The sequence below is a fragment of the Lepisosteus platostomus genome, chromosome 9, assembly GCF_059453375.1.
Source record: "Lepisosteus platostomus isolate fLepPlt1 chromosome 9, fLepPlt1.hap1, whole genome shotgun sequence".
NCBI lineage: Eukaryota > Metazoa > Chordata > Actinopteri > Semionotiformes > Lepisosteidae > Lepisosteus > Lepisosteus platostomus.
The window spans coordinates 60,559,360-60,575,494 of NC_142619.1; the positions used below are offsets into that span (position 1 = coordinate 60,559,360).

At 42.9% G+C, this 16,135-nt stretch overlaps 1 protein-coding gene across 2 annotated transcripts in view; it reads left to right on the forward strand.

Annotated features, from left to right (window-relative positions):
• Positions 1-29: 29 nt before the first annotated feature.
• The window catches only part of nup37 (nucleoporin 37), a 39,101-nt gene continuing 22,995 nt past the window's right edge, over positions 30-16,135 (forward strand). Inside the window, exons 1-6 of one of the 2 annotated variants that reach the window (XM_088645976.1) lie at positions 43-182; positions 4,524-4,674; positions 5,083-5,266; positions 7,476-7,600; positions 8,767-8,839; positions 11,056-11,150. In XM_088645976.1, coding sequence (XP_088502102.1) covers positions 5,111-5,266; positions 7,476-7,600; positions 8,767-8,839; positions 11,056-11,150 — 449 coding nt within the window. In that variant the 5' untranslated portion in view covers positions 43-182; positions 4,524-4,674; positions 5,083-5,110. Of the gene's footprint in view, positions 183-4,523; positions 4,675-5,082; positions 5,267-7,475; positions 7,601-8,766; positions 8,840-11,055; positions 11,151-16,135 lie in introns of both variants that reach the window. The other variant, XM_088645974.1, reaches the window with a different exon arrangement.

The window sequence follows — 16,135 nt, forward strand, 5'->3', positions numbered from 1 at the left end:
TCACCCGGATATGATCCTGGGGAGCCAATCAGATTGGTGGAAGCAGAAAACAGACTCGCGCGGGTTCTCTGTTTCTGCGTTGTGCAAGCTGGTGGTACAACTTGAGTTTAACACGAAAAACCACTGAAATACCACCAACGTGTTGGATTTAGCGACCTTACCCGTGTCATTCCGATATCCTGGTAGGTACGCTGTTAAGCTGTTGTGGAAAAAGTAATCATATGAACGAGTGACTTCACTTCACTTATTTTCAGTGTAGGGCAATATATATTTTTAATATTGTGAGGACTTTTAAGAAAAAAAAACCATACGAAATAAGTTTAAATGAAATGAAATTGATTTGTACTTTTATATTAAGGAAAACACCCGGCGGTGAATGCATGCCAGCATGTTGATTGCAGGGTTTTATCAGAGCACATTCTGTATCGGTGCAGGTATTATCTCTCCTGGCAGCACATGTCGAGCACAACTTCATTTGTGTGCGTTGCTGACTGCTGTCGCTGTTTTAGTCCTCTTGTCTCCACCCAGAGCACATTTCGGCTGAGCAGCAACCACGTTGCTCACTGTGCTGTCAAACCATCCCGTGAAGTTTCAACGAATTTTCTTCTTAAGGCTTCGAGCATATGGAGTTCAGTTTGACTGCGCCGGGTTTCGAGTCTTTATCAACCAGTTTCCCTTCGTAAGCTGCATGCAGTAAAGACTGGAAACATATTGCTCCCTTACAAACGTGCTTAGTTGTTTTTCCCCTCTTCAACCAGTAGAACCAGTTCCTTCCAGTCCCCGTGAACTGCTTCAACTCAGTGACATCTGTGGGTTTTCAAGCATAAACTGCCCGTGACACAACATTTAGGTCTGGACTTTGACTAGGTCTGGTGAGTCCGTACTGTAGGTCTTCTGTCCAGCTGGGGTGATATTGACCTGAATCAAATCGCTGCTGGCTTAACTGGACCAGTTTGCCAGCTTCTCTCTTCAGTCTTAGGGACTGCAGGCACACTGACAGCCCTTGAGGACCAGGACTGGGGAGCCCTGCAGTGCAATACCCCCGGACCTCTGTGTTTCTCCCCCATACCGTGTTGCTGGAGTCTCAGACAGTGATCCAGGCTGATTTCTGTCTAAATTCCACTGTTTCTTGGTACCCTAGGATAGCTTTGGCTATGCAGGCATTGGCTCCTCAGCACGTCTTATGTAGTTCACACTCCGTCACGTGAAAAAGTAGACTTTCTTGTGGTTTCTTGATCGGAGCCATCCAAGTTATAGTTCCTTCTCCGAGAATCATGGTAACTCACTTTTCATTTGACCCTTTCCCTGTTTTAGGAGAATCCCCTGCTGTAAAAGAAAGGGAATCTGACACCAGACATCGAGAAATTAGAATTTTGTTCTCTTGTCTGCGGGAGCACTTGTACTATTCAGAAACAACTTGAAATGCGAACAAGAGGCACTTCTTTACACAAAGAGTTGTTGGAGTGTAGAACGAGCTACCGAGACATGTTGCTGAAGCCAATACCCTGACTTATTTCAAGAAATCACCAGATTTCTTTCATTCAGACCCCTAAATGGCTAAACATTTAACACCTAGATGGACCAAACTTGTCTTTTGTAACCTTTCCTATTTTCTTACTAAAAGTTATCTGTCAGCTGAATCTGGCATCAGAGGGAGAAATATTAGCTCATGGTTTACGTGATTTTTCTTTTTGATCAATAATCGGTATGATTAACAGGTTCCCCTGTGTGTATATTTAAAGCCATCACATACAATCCAGTTAAAAATAGTTGTCAGATCATAGCAGGATAAAAAATTCCACTCTGCATATCCCCGCTTCCAACATTTTTCCTATATAGAGATCAACTTTCATAACGCACTTAAGTCCATTTAACTTTTCCACAGTTTTTTTTTCTTCAACTCCAACAAAGCAAGAAGTGCCAGAAAATAGAATTCCTGTGTGACAGTCGTGGTCCCATAGGGGGAGAAAGTCCTTTCCCAATTTCCCTACGCTCAGCTGTGCATGTTGATCTCTCTGCCAAGGTGGTCATATGGATCCCAGAATCCACACTCCAGCAGGTTGATAAGTAGAACATAATTCCTCAGATGTGTTTGTAACCGACAAGTCATGGTAAATGTTACAAACTAAGCAAATATGTCATGTCAGTTGCTGGCAGTCACATAAGGAATAATCTAAGCACATTCAAGTGTGTTCATGTTCCCAGATTTGTGTTGTGGTTGTGTGATTTTGCCAGATTAATTATTCTGCTGTGATTGCAGTATTTAAAGCATGCATTATACCACAGAAAATAAGTGCATTAGAAAGGTTTATGTTTTGTACCATGGAGAGAAATTGTAAAGCTGCGCTTTACTCAAAGCATTGTGGGTATCCGAAACAGGCTTCACAGTCAGGTTGTTGTGGCTCAAAGTCAGGTCTCCTCCATCAAGCTGGGAAGAAGCTTGATAAAATTTTAGGTTTACCTAGATACCAAATGAGCAGAATGGTTGGAAAGGCCATATTCTTATGTTCTTCAGAGCATTCTCGGCAGAAAATGTAGAAATAATCAAGTAAAAGTACAGTGCCTTACAAATTCAGATGAAAAGTGTTAAATACAATTTGCATTGAAGATCATCTGGTAGTTGTCATTTGAATTTTTTTATTCAAGTCATGCTCAGATCTACAAATGATTTTATAGTCTTTGAAAAGAGGTTTCTGTACCTGACTGAGGTGATGTTCTGTTGTTTATGGGCTCAAATGTTTATGACCTATGTCCCCTGTGGTTCTTTCCTGAGGCTTTCAGATAGCATTAGTGGTTTATGGAATGGGGAATATTGGATTAAAAATGAGAATCTAGGCAATTTAAAGCTTTTCAGTACCTTAAAATAAGTGCTTGACCAGAGTGGCGCCCTACACTAACGTGATAGGTCTGGGTAAATGGAGCTTTGATCCTGTTACAGCTGTGTCAGCCTGCTTTTGTACATGTGAATATCGGAGAGAGGAAAAGACGTGCAGAATACCCCCCTGTGTGAAAGTCTTCACTTAATTCTTGGCTGCAGAGACCACATCTCAACCTGGAGACGCTTCAAAGAAATAAAGATGAGAAAAAAGTGGACCACGAAACAAACTCCTGTATCATATAACTTGTAAAAGTCTATAGAAAAGAGGCTTCTCTCTTCACAACCACTCTGCAATTCTGTCTGACTCCTATTGCATACTTAATTTGCAGTGTTCAGGCATACATTTGCTTATTAAAATCATCTTGCTTTTAATTCTTAGGTAAAATCTGACATTTTCTCTCATAGCTTCTGAATTAATGAGAGACGTACTACAGTGGCAGAAAAAAAGTTTTTGAACCCCGTCTGTTAGTCTGGATTCTTGTGTGTTGTAGATCTCTGCAAAAGTCTTCGTAAAAGAAAAAGATGTGCTGATTTTTTGGCTTCTTTAGTTTTAAAAAAACATGACTCATTTTATAAAATAACTTAGGGGTTGCTGGGAAACTTCACAATATTACCTTCAAAATAGTCCAGATTCAAGTATATTTCAGTAATCGTGATTTAAAACTGGTGAAATAGGTAACAGCTTCATTACTGGTATTACCCTACAACTCAGTCTAGGAATGGGTGTTTGGTAAATAGGTTACAGAGTACTTTAACTTTATGATATGGATTGCTCATTTACTTGTTGGATCAGCCTATTAAGTAATATTGATAACATGAAATAGTTATCAGATTTTCATAGACAATTTACACAATGCTTGTTCAGTCTTAATGAAGATGGATTGCAGAAGAAATGGTGTGTATCTGAATCAGTATAACTGAGCTCAGTGTTAATAACCATGGCTTTCAGGGTCCTGTGGCAAGACTGATGATTTACGAAGTGGTGATTTTTCCTTCCTTGTAGCTAAGGAATTGAACTTGTTTTCTGCCTTTATAGATTTAAAGGTTCCTTCTGTGGTCTCAAGCATCAGCGGCTCATGACAGGGGTATTGTGTACGCCTGGAAACTGTCTGATTGCTCTAATTAGTAGTCATCTGGGCAGTCTTTGTTTCCATGGCAACACACGGCCTGGTAAACAAACATCTCGCAGGTATCCCGGACTGGAAATGGGCAGACGTTGGCGTGCAAGAGCCCTGCTGGTCAGAGGGGGCAGTGCATGCAGCATGGGAATTCAGTGAGAGTGCCTTAGGCCAGATGGGTGAATGCTGTGCTCATTGTGTGCCTTCAGGGCTGGGCAATTCTGCCCTTAATCAAACAGAAAAAACGTGTTGTTTGGATCGCTGGAGTAAAATCTATAAATTATTGAAGACGTTCAAGTAGGTAGCTGCATCAGCTCCCAGCCTGCTCCCAGCTGCTCTGTCTTTTGTTCTCCCCTGCTTTATCAGCTGCCAGTTTCCCTCTCTCCCTCACACCTGAAGCACGCTCCACAGCTGAAACATGTCTCTTTTCCATGCCTTTCGGCACGTCATACACCTTTACCTGTTCCTTTGTACTCTAAATGATTGTCCGACACATCTTATATTTACCTGCACGATTGTGTTTTCAGTCATCAGTGTCTGCGAAACTGGTGCCCTGGCTTTTCTCAAGAGACGTGTGGAAAGGATCCTCTGATCCTCCATTTGCTACTGAACACAAAATGAGCTGGATGGGTGGATTGGCTTGGTGAAGAAGGCAGCCCTTCGGTGGCACAAGATCAGGTGGAGGAAAAAGAAGTATTTTGACCAGTTGAAATAGGGGGAGCTTTAGGGCAGACTCTTTGAGCCTCGAGTGGAGTTTAGCCGGAAAGCCAGGGTTAAAACTCTTACTCTTACAAACAGGGGTGTGGGGTCCTTGACCTTCAACAGCAGTCTGGACCTACATTTGACATCTCACCCAAAGGAGAGCACCTTCAACAGCAGTATCCCCAGTCACTATAGTGTGGCATTGATTAGGAAATACTGCTCCATAATCCAAATAAGTGACCTAAGGTTCATATGTAGCTGGGAGTGTAAGACATGCATTAGCAGATAAAATATTTTCACTTAACACATGTCTTAGGTAGTATTTGCATGACACCTGAATTCTTAGTTGAATAGAAGTGTTAAATATGATTTTTTGCCTTCTAGTTGCCTGGCCGTGCAGTAGGTGAGAGAGATGAAGCAGGAGCCGGCAAGAAGTCCCAGCTACGCCTTGCCATGTGAGGATTATGTCCATGTGGTGGAGTTCAGCCCCTTTGAAAGCGGATCTCCTGCTTCACTCATAGCTTATGGTGGCAACCAGTTCGTTGTGGTGGGAACATGCAGATTTCAGGTTTGTGTTCTCTTGAAGAAATTTCATTTCATTTATTTTGGGGAGAAAATGGGCTCTGACTTAGGTGCCAGCAAAAACTGCTAAAAAAAAAACCCTAAAGCTAAAATTGATTGCATGATTGTTTACTCCCTTGGCTATGGCAAACCTACATGTGTCATGCTGTTACTTGAATGGGCATTGCAATAATGGTTCTCGCAGTTTCAGAATAAATACGTCTGCCACTGTAAGGTCCATCAGTCAGGTAGTACATTTTGAAATTTCCAACAATGATCCCCATCAAACTTGGCAGTGCTTAGGTGAGTGGGAGACGGAGAGTGGGCAAAACTGCACCATCATGGTGTACGAAATTGGTGGAGTCTTGAAAGACTTGCGGTGTCAATTGCTGCCAGAGGTGCTTTCACTTAGTATTGACTCAGGAGTAAATACTTACACTACCAATTTATTGTAGTTCTTGATTTGAAATCCTTTGAAATGGTTGAAATAGCGCAAGGTCAGCCATTTATACGGCACCCCCAGAGCAGTTGAGGTTAAGGGCCTTGCTCAGGGGCCCAACGGAGTAGGATTCCTCTACCGGCCGCGGGATACGAACCGGCAACCTTCCAGCCACAGGCGCAGATCCTGAGCCACAGAGCCAGCGCTCCGCCCCTTAAAAACAGGCTCTGCAGTCCGTGGACTTGAACCCAGACCTTCACATAAAGCAGTTTACTCTGGAGGTTTGAGCCCGTTTTCTCACCGACTGCAGACCAGCGCACTACACTACGGGTCACAGCGCCGCGATTACACATAACGATGATGCTAAAAATCTCTAAAAATTGTTATTAATCTTAAACGCATTTTTTTTTCTCTTTCTATATTGTGCACATTTTGGAATCACCAGATTCTTGAGCGTGATCTGTTTTCTCATTAAGACAAAACCGTGACTACCCTTTGGAATATGTACTCCTGGGTGATTGCAAATTTGGAATGAGAAATGGGTAGCACTTCTGCTCCTTCAGATAGCTGATTTCCTGAAAGTTGGTGATGACTGTTGATATTGTACATCATGCAAAAGATCTATCAGCTTGCATCACCCCACCTTTTCTGGGCATAGCTTGCACGATATTCTCAATGATGTATTCAGCTGCAGGACAGAAAAGTGGTAAATTGGGGGTTCAATCCAGTCCACTATTCTGGGCAGAGACTTTCTGGATTTGGAGTCTGGAAAGCCTTGCTTTAATTACGCTGCAAAAGCAGCAGGAACTCCTGGTGATAAAAGAAGCTAGTGTTCTTAATGGGGAATGGTTAAACCTTTCTGCTTTTCATGATCAAATAAAAGTCGGTTTTGCACGACAAAAGGCTTTTACAAATGGTGATGTGTACAGATTTTGTGGTTAAAGTGATCAAAGTAAAAACAGAGCATTTGTTTCATAACAACATGCACAAACCAACAGGAGCCTTTCCTTGTGGCTTTTGTTTTCTGGCCTTACTCCTACACTGGTGCAGAGTGAGCAGTAGGGACGTTTCTTCTTCACAGTTTGCGTTCTTTGGTCCCCGGCTTCCCCCTGTCTCAGCTGATTCTCCCACAGGCCTCTACTGCTCTGTGGGCTTTCTTACTATTGGTGCTCAGTCCCAGATTTCTCCCAACAGTACGTCTCATAATTCCACCCTCCAGTGGGGCACCTTTGATCCACAACGAGCTGTTCATTTGTGCTCGTTCTCGGAACGGGTCTCCCCCTTTCCCTCATGTTCTCAACTTTGTGCCATAAAGCAGTTTTTTGACATTATATTAAAATACCAGCTATGCTGATGCAGGGGTCGGCCTTAGTCTGTGACATAATAACAATTCCTTTTTTTTACAGTATAGTGTCTGCATCATTATACTGGGGCATTAGGACCCACATAGAACACGGGCTGAGCGCCCCCTACTGGTCCAGCTAACACCTCTTCCAGCAGCACCCATAGCTTTCCCAGCAGGCCTCCCATCCAGGTACTGGCCAGGCTCACACCTGCTGAGCTTCAATGGGCTGCTAGCTGTGAGCTGCAGGGTGATATAGCTGCTGGCAAAGTGACAAAAAAAACAACACGATATGCACCACTGTTGTGCTAGCTTTACTCCAGAGCAGGTCCAGGTTCTGTGCAAGTGTGTGTGTGACATGAAGTGCCAGTGTGGTTGTAGAAAATTCAACTCATCTGTCTCCCCTTGTGTTGCTCTGTGACGCCAATGCGACAGGAGGAAGACACGGAGGTGGAGGGCGTCGAGTACTGTGCCCTCCGGATGTTCCTGCATGGCGTTCCAGTGCAGGCCATTGCATGGAGCCCCGAATCTAGGCTGGACTCCCTCCCACAGCAGATCAGGTATACAGGGCAGCCCTCCTCTGTAAACGCCTGCAGTCAGCACCCGCGCTCTTTAAAAATGTGTGCTGCTGTAACAATGACCTGAGCTGCTCCTGAAAGGACAGCACAGCATCAGTGCCAAAGCATTAACTGAGATAATGTCGCCAGAGTTTCTGTTTTCATGGCCCAGAATATAGAAATATGTTCTAAAACTTCACCAGCCCATTGTCTTGTTCCTTGTTATAATATATGGGTACCTACCTCAAAAAGAGGTTTAATGTAGGCAGTGTTATGACATCTGCTCCCTGTTCTTTGAAATTTACTTTCCTTTTTGTAATGTAGTGCTGTGCAGTTTACTAGGTTAACCAAGTTGGCCATAGTTGAAAGTGAGCACTTTTCTTAAGATGAAACTTGTACACTAGTATCTAAGCAAAACTAGTGCACTGGCCAAATTTGAACTGCATTGCTTGTGGGGGGGGACTTCACTTTATAGTTCCAGTACCACTGTCCAATCTAGAGATCATGGTCCACCAGTTCTTCTGAGATACCCTCATAACCCACACAGCAGATCTTTGTGAAACTCTCCCCAAGTCTGGGAAACCATGAGAGACTTCCTTTCTTTGGAAAAGGGTCAACATGTTGAGTTTTTGAAACCAATCCTTTTCTCTGAAACCTGTGTCGGTTGACAAAAAAAGTATTGTACGGTTAACCATGCAGTATAGCTCTTTAATGCCATGACAGTTTAGCAGGGCCCAAAGTGTAAATATAGCCACTATTGAGGTTTCTCCCTGAACAGTGGAACAGTGGCACTGTGCCGTCCTGTCTGCTGTCTGGTGTCATTATATGTGATTTCAAAGTTATGATTCAACATCTTTGAAGTTCCACAAAAAAGTAAATTAATGTCTTATGAAGAGCATTCCACATTACCATAATAACTGAAATATCTGAGCTGTTATAAAAAGTATAAAGCATAAACCATGTCAGCGCCCCTCAGTCAGAAGAGGTGGCCTTTTCAAAGTCTTAAACAGAGATCAGTATTATGCCTGTGCATTAGTGCTGCGCGCCACACTGAATCTAGTAATTTTAAGACTCGCTAGATCCCGTAAAACCTTTTGGCCATATTGATGTTACCTGGTTTGCAAAGACTTGTACTTTTTAAATGTTCTTTTCTCATTCATGTTTTTCAGACTATGTACTGCAGGTGCCGACAAAAAGTTGAGACTCTTAACCTCAGATCTTCGGGAGAGAAGTGATTTGAGGGTAAACATCCGTCCTACTGTCCTTGAGATGCTGCATTAACGCACCTCGTCATTAATAACAGTTCTCTAGTTTAGAGACTCTGAACATCAGCTAGATTTTTTTAAACTATTGAAAGAAAGCTGTGTGTATACCCCAGTAACCCCAATCTCTAAGAACACCTTAGTGCCAGGTTCCAGCAGACAGATCTGTGTCATAGAACATCAGTTGACTTAAGAATCTTTGCAGGCGCTAATGCTCCCTGTCACACAGCTGAGGGATCTGGGGTTGTTGATCTCAGGTCAGACCGCTGGGGGCGGTATATAAACACTCCAGAAACTGAAATGAATTAGTGAGCATCCAAACAAGCTTATTAGAGAAAGTGGTGTCACTTGGAGGTAAGCCGATCTCTCTCTATTAAAGGGAACTAAAAACCGCAGAGGTCTCATGCTTCAGGAGTAGATTGGTACTGTCTAGGGTGAGGCAGACGAAAATGCTGCAAGACTGTAGGTCGATACATCTTGAACTGAGGGGAATATTCCCGGCTGTTGCCGTGTCAGCAGCACGTGAAATCACAGGTTCGATATCGGTCCCTGGCCAGACAGGATTCGCCAATAGATAAAAGTAAAGGATCTAGACGTGGGAGATTAAACGGCAAGAGTTAAGGGCCAATCGAGGATAGGAAGGTTGAAACACCAGGGCTGGTCTGTCCTCAGCCAATTAACAGCATATGCAGTATTACGAAAAAAAAACATGGTTTTATGTAGGTCGGTCTTCCAGAACATACTACCTTGAGTGAAGGATCTGCTACATCCCCCAGTTCAGGTTTCATGGTTCTGCCTTTGTTCTTGGGGTGAGATGGTAACATCCTGGCTGAGTCACTTTCTATGAGTGACCAAGTGGATGAGATCCTGAGGTCAATCTACCAGCGGGCTAGATAGGCTGAACGGGCTCCTCTTATTTGTAACCTTTCTGATGTATGATACAATAAATGGATCCATTGAGGATATTGTTTTTTTTTTTCCTTTGCACAAGTTGAAACCTTCATGCCTTTTAAATTTACTGAATGTAAACGAATAATAGTTTTATGGAGGAGTGGTGAATAGGTGTTGTGCTTTCTTGACAGATCTAACATCTAAAAAAAATGTTTAATTCAGACAAGAAGCGAGTAGCTGTGCACCAGATTAAATTTCCACTAGAGAATTTCAGCAGCAGGAAGCAAACCTGTTCAGCTGGACTGCTTGTTGGGGAAAAAGGTCAAGCCTTAAACTGGGGCTAACATAAATTCTTAAAAACCTCTTAACTAAATTCATCTTGTGTATGTCTCCTTTTCCCTTTTGTTTGTGTCTCAGTGGACATAAGACATTCAGCAGCTAAGCCAAACACCGCAGTACTAGAAAAACAATGCAGTAACTCTTGTATGGGATTGAAAACCAGCAGCTATTTTCTTAAAAACGAGTGCAGAACTGGTACTTGTTCAGTATGGCCGGAAAGTTGATCTTGTTCCTCTTAGGCTTTACTGTACTCGTGCTTTTATGTATATGTGAGTGTTATATATTGTATACTGAATGAACTATTGCTGCCTTAAATGCAGTTCTTTTAGTAAAGTGAGAAATTGCAGAAATGACGAGGGGAACTGTAATATACATGCACAGGCGATTTTCTTGACCACTTATGCGGGGCTAGGGTTTTCTGCACCTGGTAAGTTTTAGCACAGATTGAAAACAGTGAGCATTTCCTTTCATTTCAATGCTTAAGTTATTTGTTTTTAAATTTAGTGGTCATTTGCTTTTTTTGTTGCACCTGTCCTGTTTTTGTTGCATGTCTGCATGCACTCATAACAGTGGAGGTTATGGGCCTTCAAACTTGACTGAACTTGCCTCAGCCACCACCTCAACACTGTTCATGTCAAACTTTTGTGCCTAAATTGGTTTGAATAAATTGAAGTTATATACCTGTAATGTTTACGGAGCAGCTTACCTTTGACAAGTGTACATTTAATAGAAGTGTATGTTTGCTTTTGAAGTCAACTTTCTTTAGAGTGTTCAAGTACTGGTTTGCTGTTCAGAGTGCAGTGTTTGATGTGCAGATAAAAGTATGCTGAGTGCTGACATTGTTTGTGTCTATTGCTTTTTTGCAATGCTTGTGAAAAATCTTTTTCTTCTCTGCAATAAAATACTTCCTATCTAGATGGTGATTTGTGTTTTTATTTTGATTTTATTTCTAACTTTATGTCCTAGGTAATGGAAGGCCATACTAATTATATCAACCACTTGAATTTTGAACCCAGAGAAGGCAAACAGATTGCATCAGTCAGTGATGACCACACCTGCAGGTTAGTACAATGTCTGAGTATTAATGGACAGCTTGTTTTATTTGACATGTCACATTCGTTTGCAGTATTTAGTCCAAGTTCTAAATGTAAAGTCTGCCTGAGATTTCTGGCACACATTATGTCATTCTTATAGGTACAAACCAAAATATTGTTTAACGGTGCTGCTCCCTTGGTCTTAAAGCTCTGTGCCCACTCAAGCAAAGGGTGATGTAGATGACAGGGGTTCAAGAGTTTACTAGGTGCCTGCACTGTACAACTGTGAAAAATCACTGGAAGAGTACGGTTTTATGATTCAGGTACAGTGTAGTGTGTTTTAATGATATTGGATTAATACAGTACTGTAAGGATAATGATAGCCCTTGTGCGTGCTGAAGTACTATATAAGAGCAGTTTCCACCTTAGTGTAATTTTGGCTTACCTAAGGTTGTGCAGATCATAGCCCTTGTGTAACAGGGGGAGTTCCTCTGTTTCCAGTGATTTCCTGAGCTCCGGCACACAACTGGTTACTAGGGGTTAGTTAGGCAGGGTGCACTCTCCTTTGGCTCTTTTTGGCGAAGAACTTTTTGAAACGAGAGCAGGTCGTTGGGCCCAACCAGCCTGTTTGGTAGTAGAAGATGTGGAGAGAGAACCCGTGTGAAAAAGGAGAGTCGAACCTACACCTCTCCTGTAGTTGGTGCCAACCACCCCTCCCCCCCCACTGTAAGAAGCGTACTGGTTTAACGGGCGGGCAAGTTAAAGGAGCCAGTCTATCTGTCCTCTCCCCATGCGTGATGAGTGCAGCTCCCTCTGTCCCCGCTGGGACTCGATCCCGGTCGCTCGCGGGCTCCGAGCTCACACACATGCACGGCGGCGCTCCCGAGACAGAGGGTCGCTCCGTCACGCCAAGAGCCCGGCCCGGAGTCTCCCGCACTGCCTCTGCCACTGTCTCAGCGCACAGGCTCCGTTACACATGCAACAGCAGGCTGCCCCTGGGGTGGGTGTGAAATAAACCCCCCCCCCCCCCAAAATATGTTTGTGGATAAGTAAGTATCTGCACAGCAAGCATCTTATTTCTCCCATCCTTACTTAGATGTATTCATACGACATTTTAATATCGTTGCGCAAGTGCATAGCAATATTGAGCACAATAGATAATATTTCTTACACTCTGTTCTTGTCCTGTGCTGAGTTATGCTTTTATAATTTGTATTAATAACTTCAGGTGCACCACTGCACCATTTCTGCAGTGTGAATTTGCCCTTGGCACATGACAGAGGTTTTTCGAGTTAAAGCTGGCAGTGGGATGCACATGCTGCCATCGTCTCAAGACGATGTTTGTGTAAATGCAGCTTGTTTTGTTTTTCAAAGGCTGCCTCCCCAGCACAGAGAACTTACCGAAGGCAGCACAGCCAAACCCACCAGTGTTTCCTGCTGACTAATGCAGGGAGCTGCAGAGGCTCAGTAAGCAATGATCTAATTGTTCTCGTTTCTGATGGTGCGTTCAGCAGCTTGCTCAAATACGCATCTAGCCCATCAGAGACAAAAGCTCCAGTGTCTAGGAATCCAGGGGAAAAAGGTTACGTGAATGGGGCTGTGACTTTGCCAGACTGTGCAGTTTTCCAGGTGAAGCCTGAGCTGCAGACTTGTGTTAAAGTTGAGGTGGAGAATAGGGGAGCATGTTGCAAGGGCTCACATATCCAGTATTGGGGGACTTTTTAAAGTGACTCATTCTAGTCAACGTCTTGCCTCTATTTTTCTTTTTGAACAAAAAATACTAAAGTACTAGAAATGTGGTGTTACGCTCATAATTTTAATCATCTGTAGTTTAAATTAGTTTTTCGGTGTATCATAGTTTAAATGCTAACATTTTTAAAGAGTGTTGTGGATGCTAATAGTTTCACTTGAATTGAGAGTAATCTTGTTCTGTGCTGTTGCTGCTTCTACATTAAATGTTTTTCTTCTATTTCCTTCGATTGTTCATAAAATGACTTTCACTATCTCATTCCAAAAATCACATGTCCTTTTACTGAAAATGATAGCAAATGGCAGCATGGCTAACTTACTTTGTCGAGGTGAGCTGAAGGTTACTCTGTGCTGAAGGCGGGGTGGGAAAGTGAGAACAGTTGTGCTGAAAGTGTTTTCTGTTCCTTATTAATGGTGCAGAAACCACTGACACAGCTCTTCCAGTATGAAATCTAAAGCTAAGCATAACATGTAGAAATGTTACATAGTGGATTTGCACAACTGCTTCACAAGCTTTGAGTTTTTCTAAGTAATTGGTTAAATGTGGAAATCCAATTAGCATTTGAGTCTTCAGGATTTTTTATTTTTCCTTTGGGTAATTGTTAACATGCTGGCTAAACAGTGCATTTCAATTAATTTTAATGGAAAAAGGGCACGTCGCTCTCGGTAGCTGTAGGTTCATTTCAGTTTGCTGTGCCTGCTTGTATGTGTTTTCCTCATTATGACAAACGAACAGCATTAGCAGATGCTAAAAATGTGCAATAGTACTGGGTTGACTGACGTCTAGGCTGGCTCAATCCTTTTTTCAAATGTATCATGTTTCGTTGATGGTTTGCTTAAAACAAAACTGTTTTTTTATTTCATTTCTTGAGCTGTTGTAGGCGTGCTGCCCAGCATCAGTGCAAATCTGTTTTGCAGTGTTTTCTTGCACTTGTCCCCTGCTCAGACCTGAGATCCAGAGAAGTTAGCCTGACCCTGTTGTTTTATTGATGTTGTACTGTCTGGGGAATAAGATGAAAGCTCCAGAAGTTGCCTTTACCCTTTCTCCATAGTTTGGATAAAAGAACTTCAGTTTATGGGTATATTGTAACACCACTCCTCATAAAATCCATTTTACATTCTTCTACGTCTCACAGCTGAAAGAGGCTAAACAAGCCGCAACATGTTTCTTCTTTCTACTTTCCAGCGTGGAATTAACCTCTGCTTGTTTCTTTGCAGCTTGCAGGCTGGCACAGTGCCACACTCCCACTCCAGCATCTTCTGTGTTATTCATTGAAACATTGAAATTTAGTACCGTAGTTTTTATGCTATTGTCTAGTTTCTACATCTTCTGGCTCTGCATGAAAATACTACATAAACCCGTCAAAAGATCTAAACAGACAGAAAATGGTGCACCATTTCTGTAGATCATGGTACAGAATTATGGGTATCGCGTGCCTTGCCATGCTGTTTACTAAAATATGGCGTCAAATAGGCTCAGGAAATCTCTGACTGATCCTTGCAGCAGGCGATGCTGCAGTACTTGTATCCTGAATAACTGGAATACAGTAATTTATCTGCTCTCCCTTGAGAACTAAAGAATACATACTTATGTAGTTCAGAAAATGTACCTATGCTGAACATACTGCAACAGATTCCAGTGCCAGTTTTGTCATAAATCCAGGCAGCCATTCCTGCTTGTTTGGCCTCCCCTCCTCTTGCTACGAGTGCATGTATGCGTGTGTCTGTGGCTAAAAGGCATTAAGAACTTACAGGCAGCACTATAGCAACTCCTTACAGTTTTTGGTTTTCTTGAGCCATCCACCTGAATGTCACTCCTCACAAGTGTGCCATTTCTGTTGTTTTTTCTTTCCCCAATCTTAAACTCCCGGGAGCTATTATTGCAACAGGAGTTCTGTTTCCATGAACTCATGGATCTCTGTGGGTATCTGCCCGCGTGGCGTTTGTCGAGTTAGCCTGTATTTATTGATTCATATCCTATGATTGTTAAGGCCGAGGGCAGGGATCCAGACTGGGAGCTGGGGCCCAGGGCGGGGTCTAGGTCACTACTGCAGGAAGCTCCTGTGCTCTGATCGAGCTCCAGTCACGCCAGAGAAAACAGAGGCGTTGAAATCTGCATGAAGTTTTGAAATTCTGTCTCGTGGTGGAAACGGAGAACCTGAGAGGGCAGTGGGGGTGGGGGGGGGAGATTAAGATTTTTATACAAAGATCAAGTTAAGAAGAGAGGCTTCTATCCTGTGTAAAAAAAAAAAAGGAAAAGAAATCTTTGATTTCACCGAGATGTACCTCTGGGTGCCCCTCAGGTTTGCTCTGCTGACGGTTTATTTTAAGACCGTTTTAAGTCACGCACCTGTTCAAATACACGCCAGCAGCCATATCACCCTGCAGTCACCACTGGCAGCCCACTGCAGCTCAGCAGGTGTGAGCCTGGTCAGTACCTGGCTGGGAGAAATCCTTGGAAAAACTAAGGCTGCTGCTGGAAGAGGTGTCAGTGGGGCCAGCAGGGGGCGCTCACCCTGCGGTCTGTGTGGGTCCTAATGCCCCAGTATAGAGATCAGGACACTATACTGTGAATGCCAACGTATACTATAAAAGCACCATCCATTGTATGAGACATAAAACTTAGTTCCTAATTCCTAGTTCCTGACGCAATTTCCCCCTGGACTTTACCAGTCATAGCCTCCTAATAACCCCCCTCTCTGAACTGGCTCCATCACTCTGCTCTCCTCCCCACTGAGAGCTGGTGTGTGGGGAGGGTACTGGTGCATCATCCAGGTGGGGCTGCACACTGGGATCCCCATTACCTGTAAAGCACTTTGAGTGGAATGTCCAGAAAAGAGCTATACAAGTGTAAGGATTAATAATAAGAAAAATAATTAAACATATAGTGGGCTCAGACTTTGGAATATAGGTGATCCCTGTTAAGATTCTAGAAGTTAAATCTTAACAGTTTTGTACTGAACTTAGTCAAGACGTTAGATCGCCCTGGCAGGTTGAGGAGGGGTGTTTTCTGCTGTGGTGAAGAATGAATACAGGTGTCTCTGAGGTGAGGAATTCATTTTGCTTTGTCCTTCAGCAACATATCTGCCCTCTGTGGCCAAGAGCTTTATTAGGGTTTAATTTTCTCTCGTGAGTTATTCTATTAGTCAGTTCTGCTACCATGGGAATAACCATTTCATGTTCATAAGGTCATAAGGTTTAACTGTTAATTCATGTCCTGCTATGTTCCTAGTTGTATGTTTTATAGTATTATATTGTAGAAT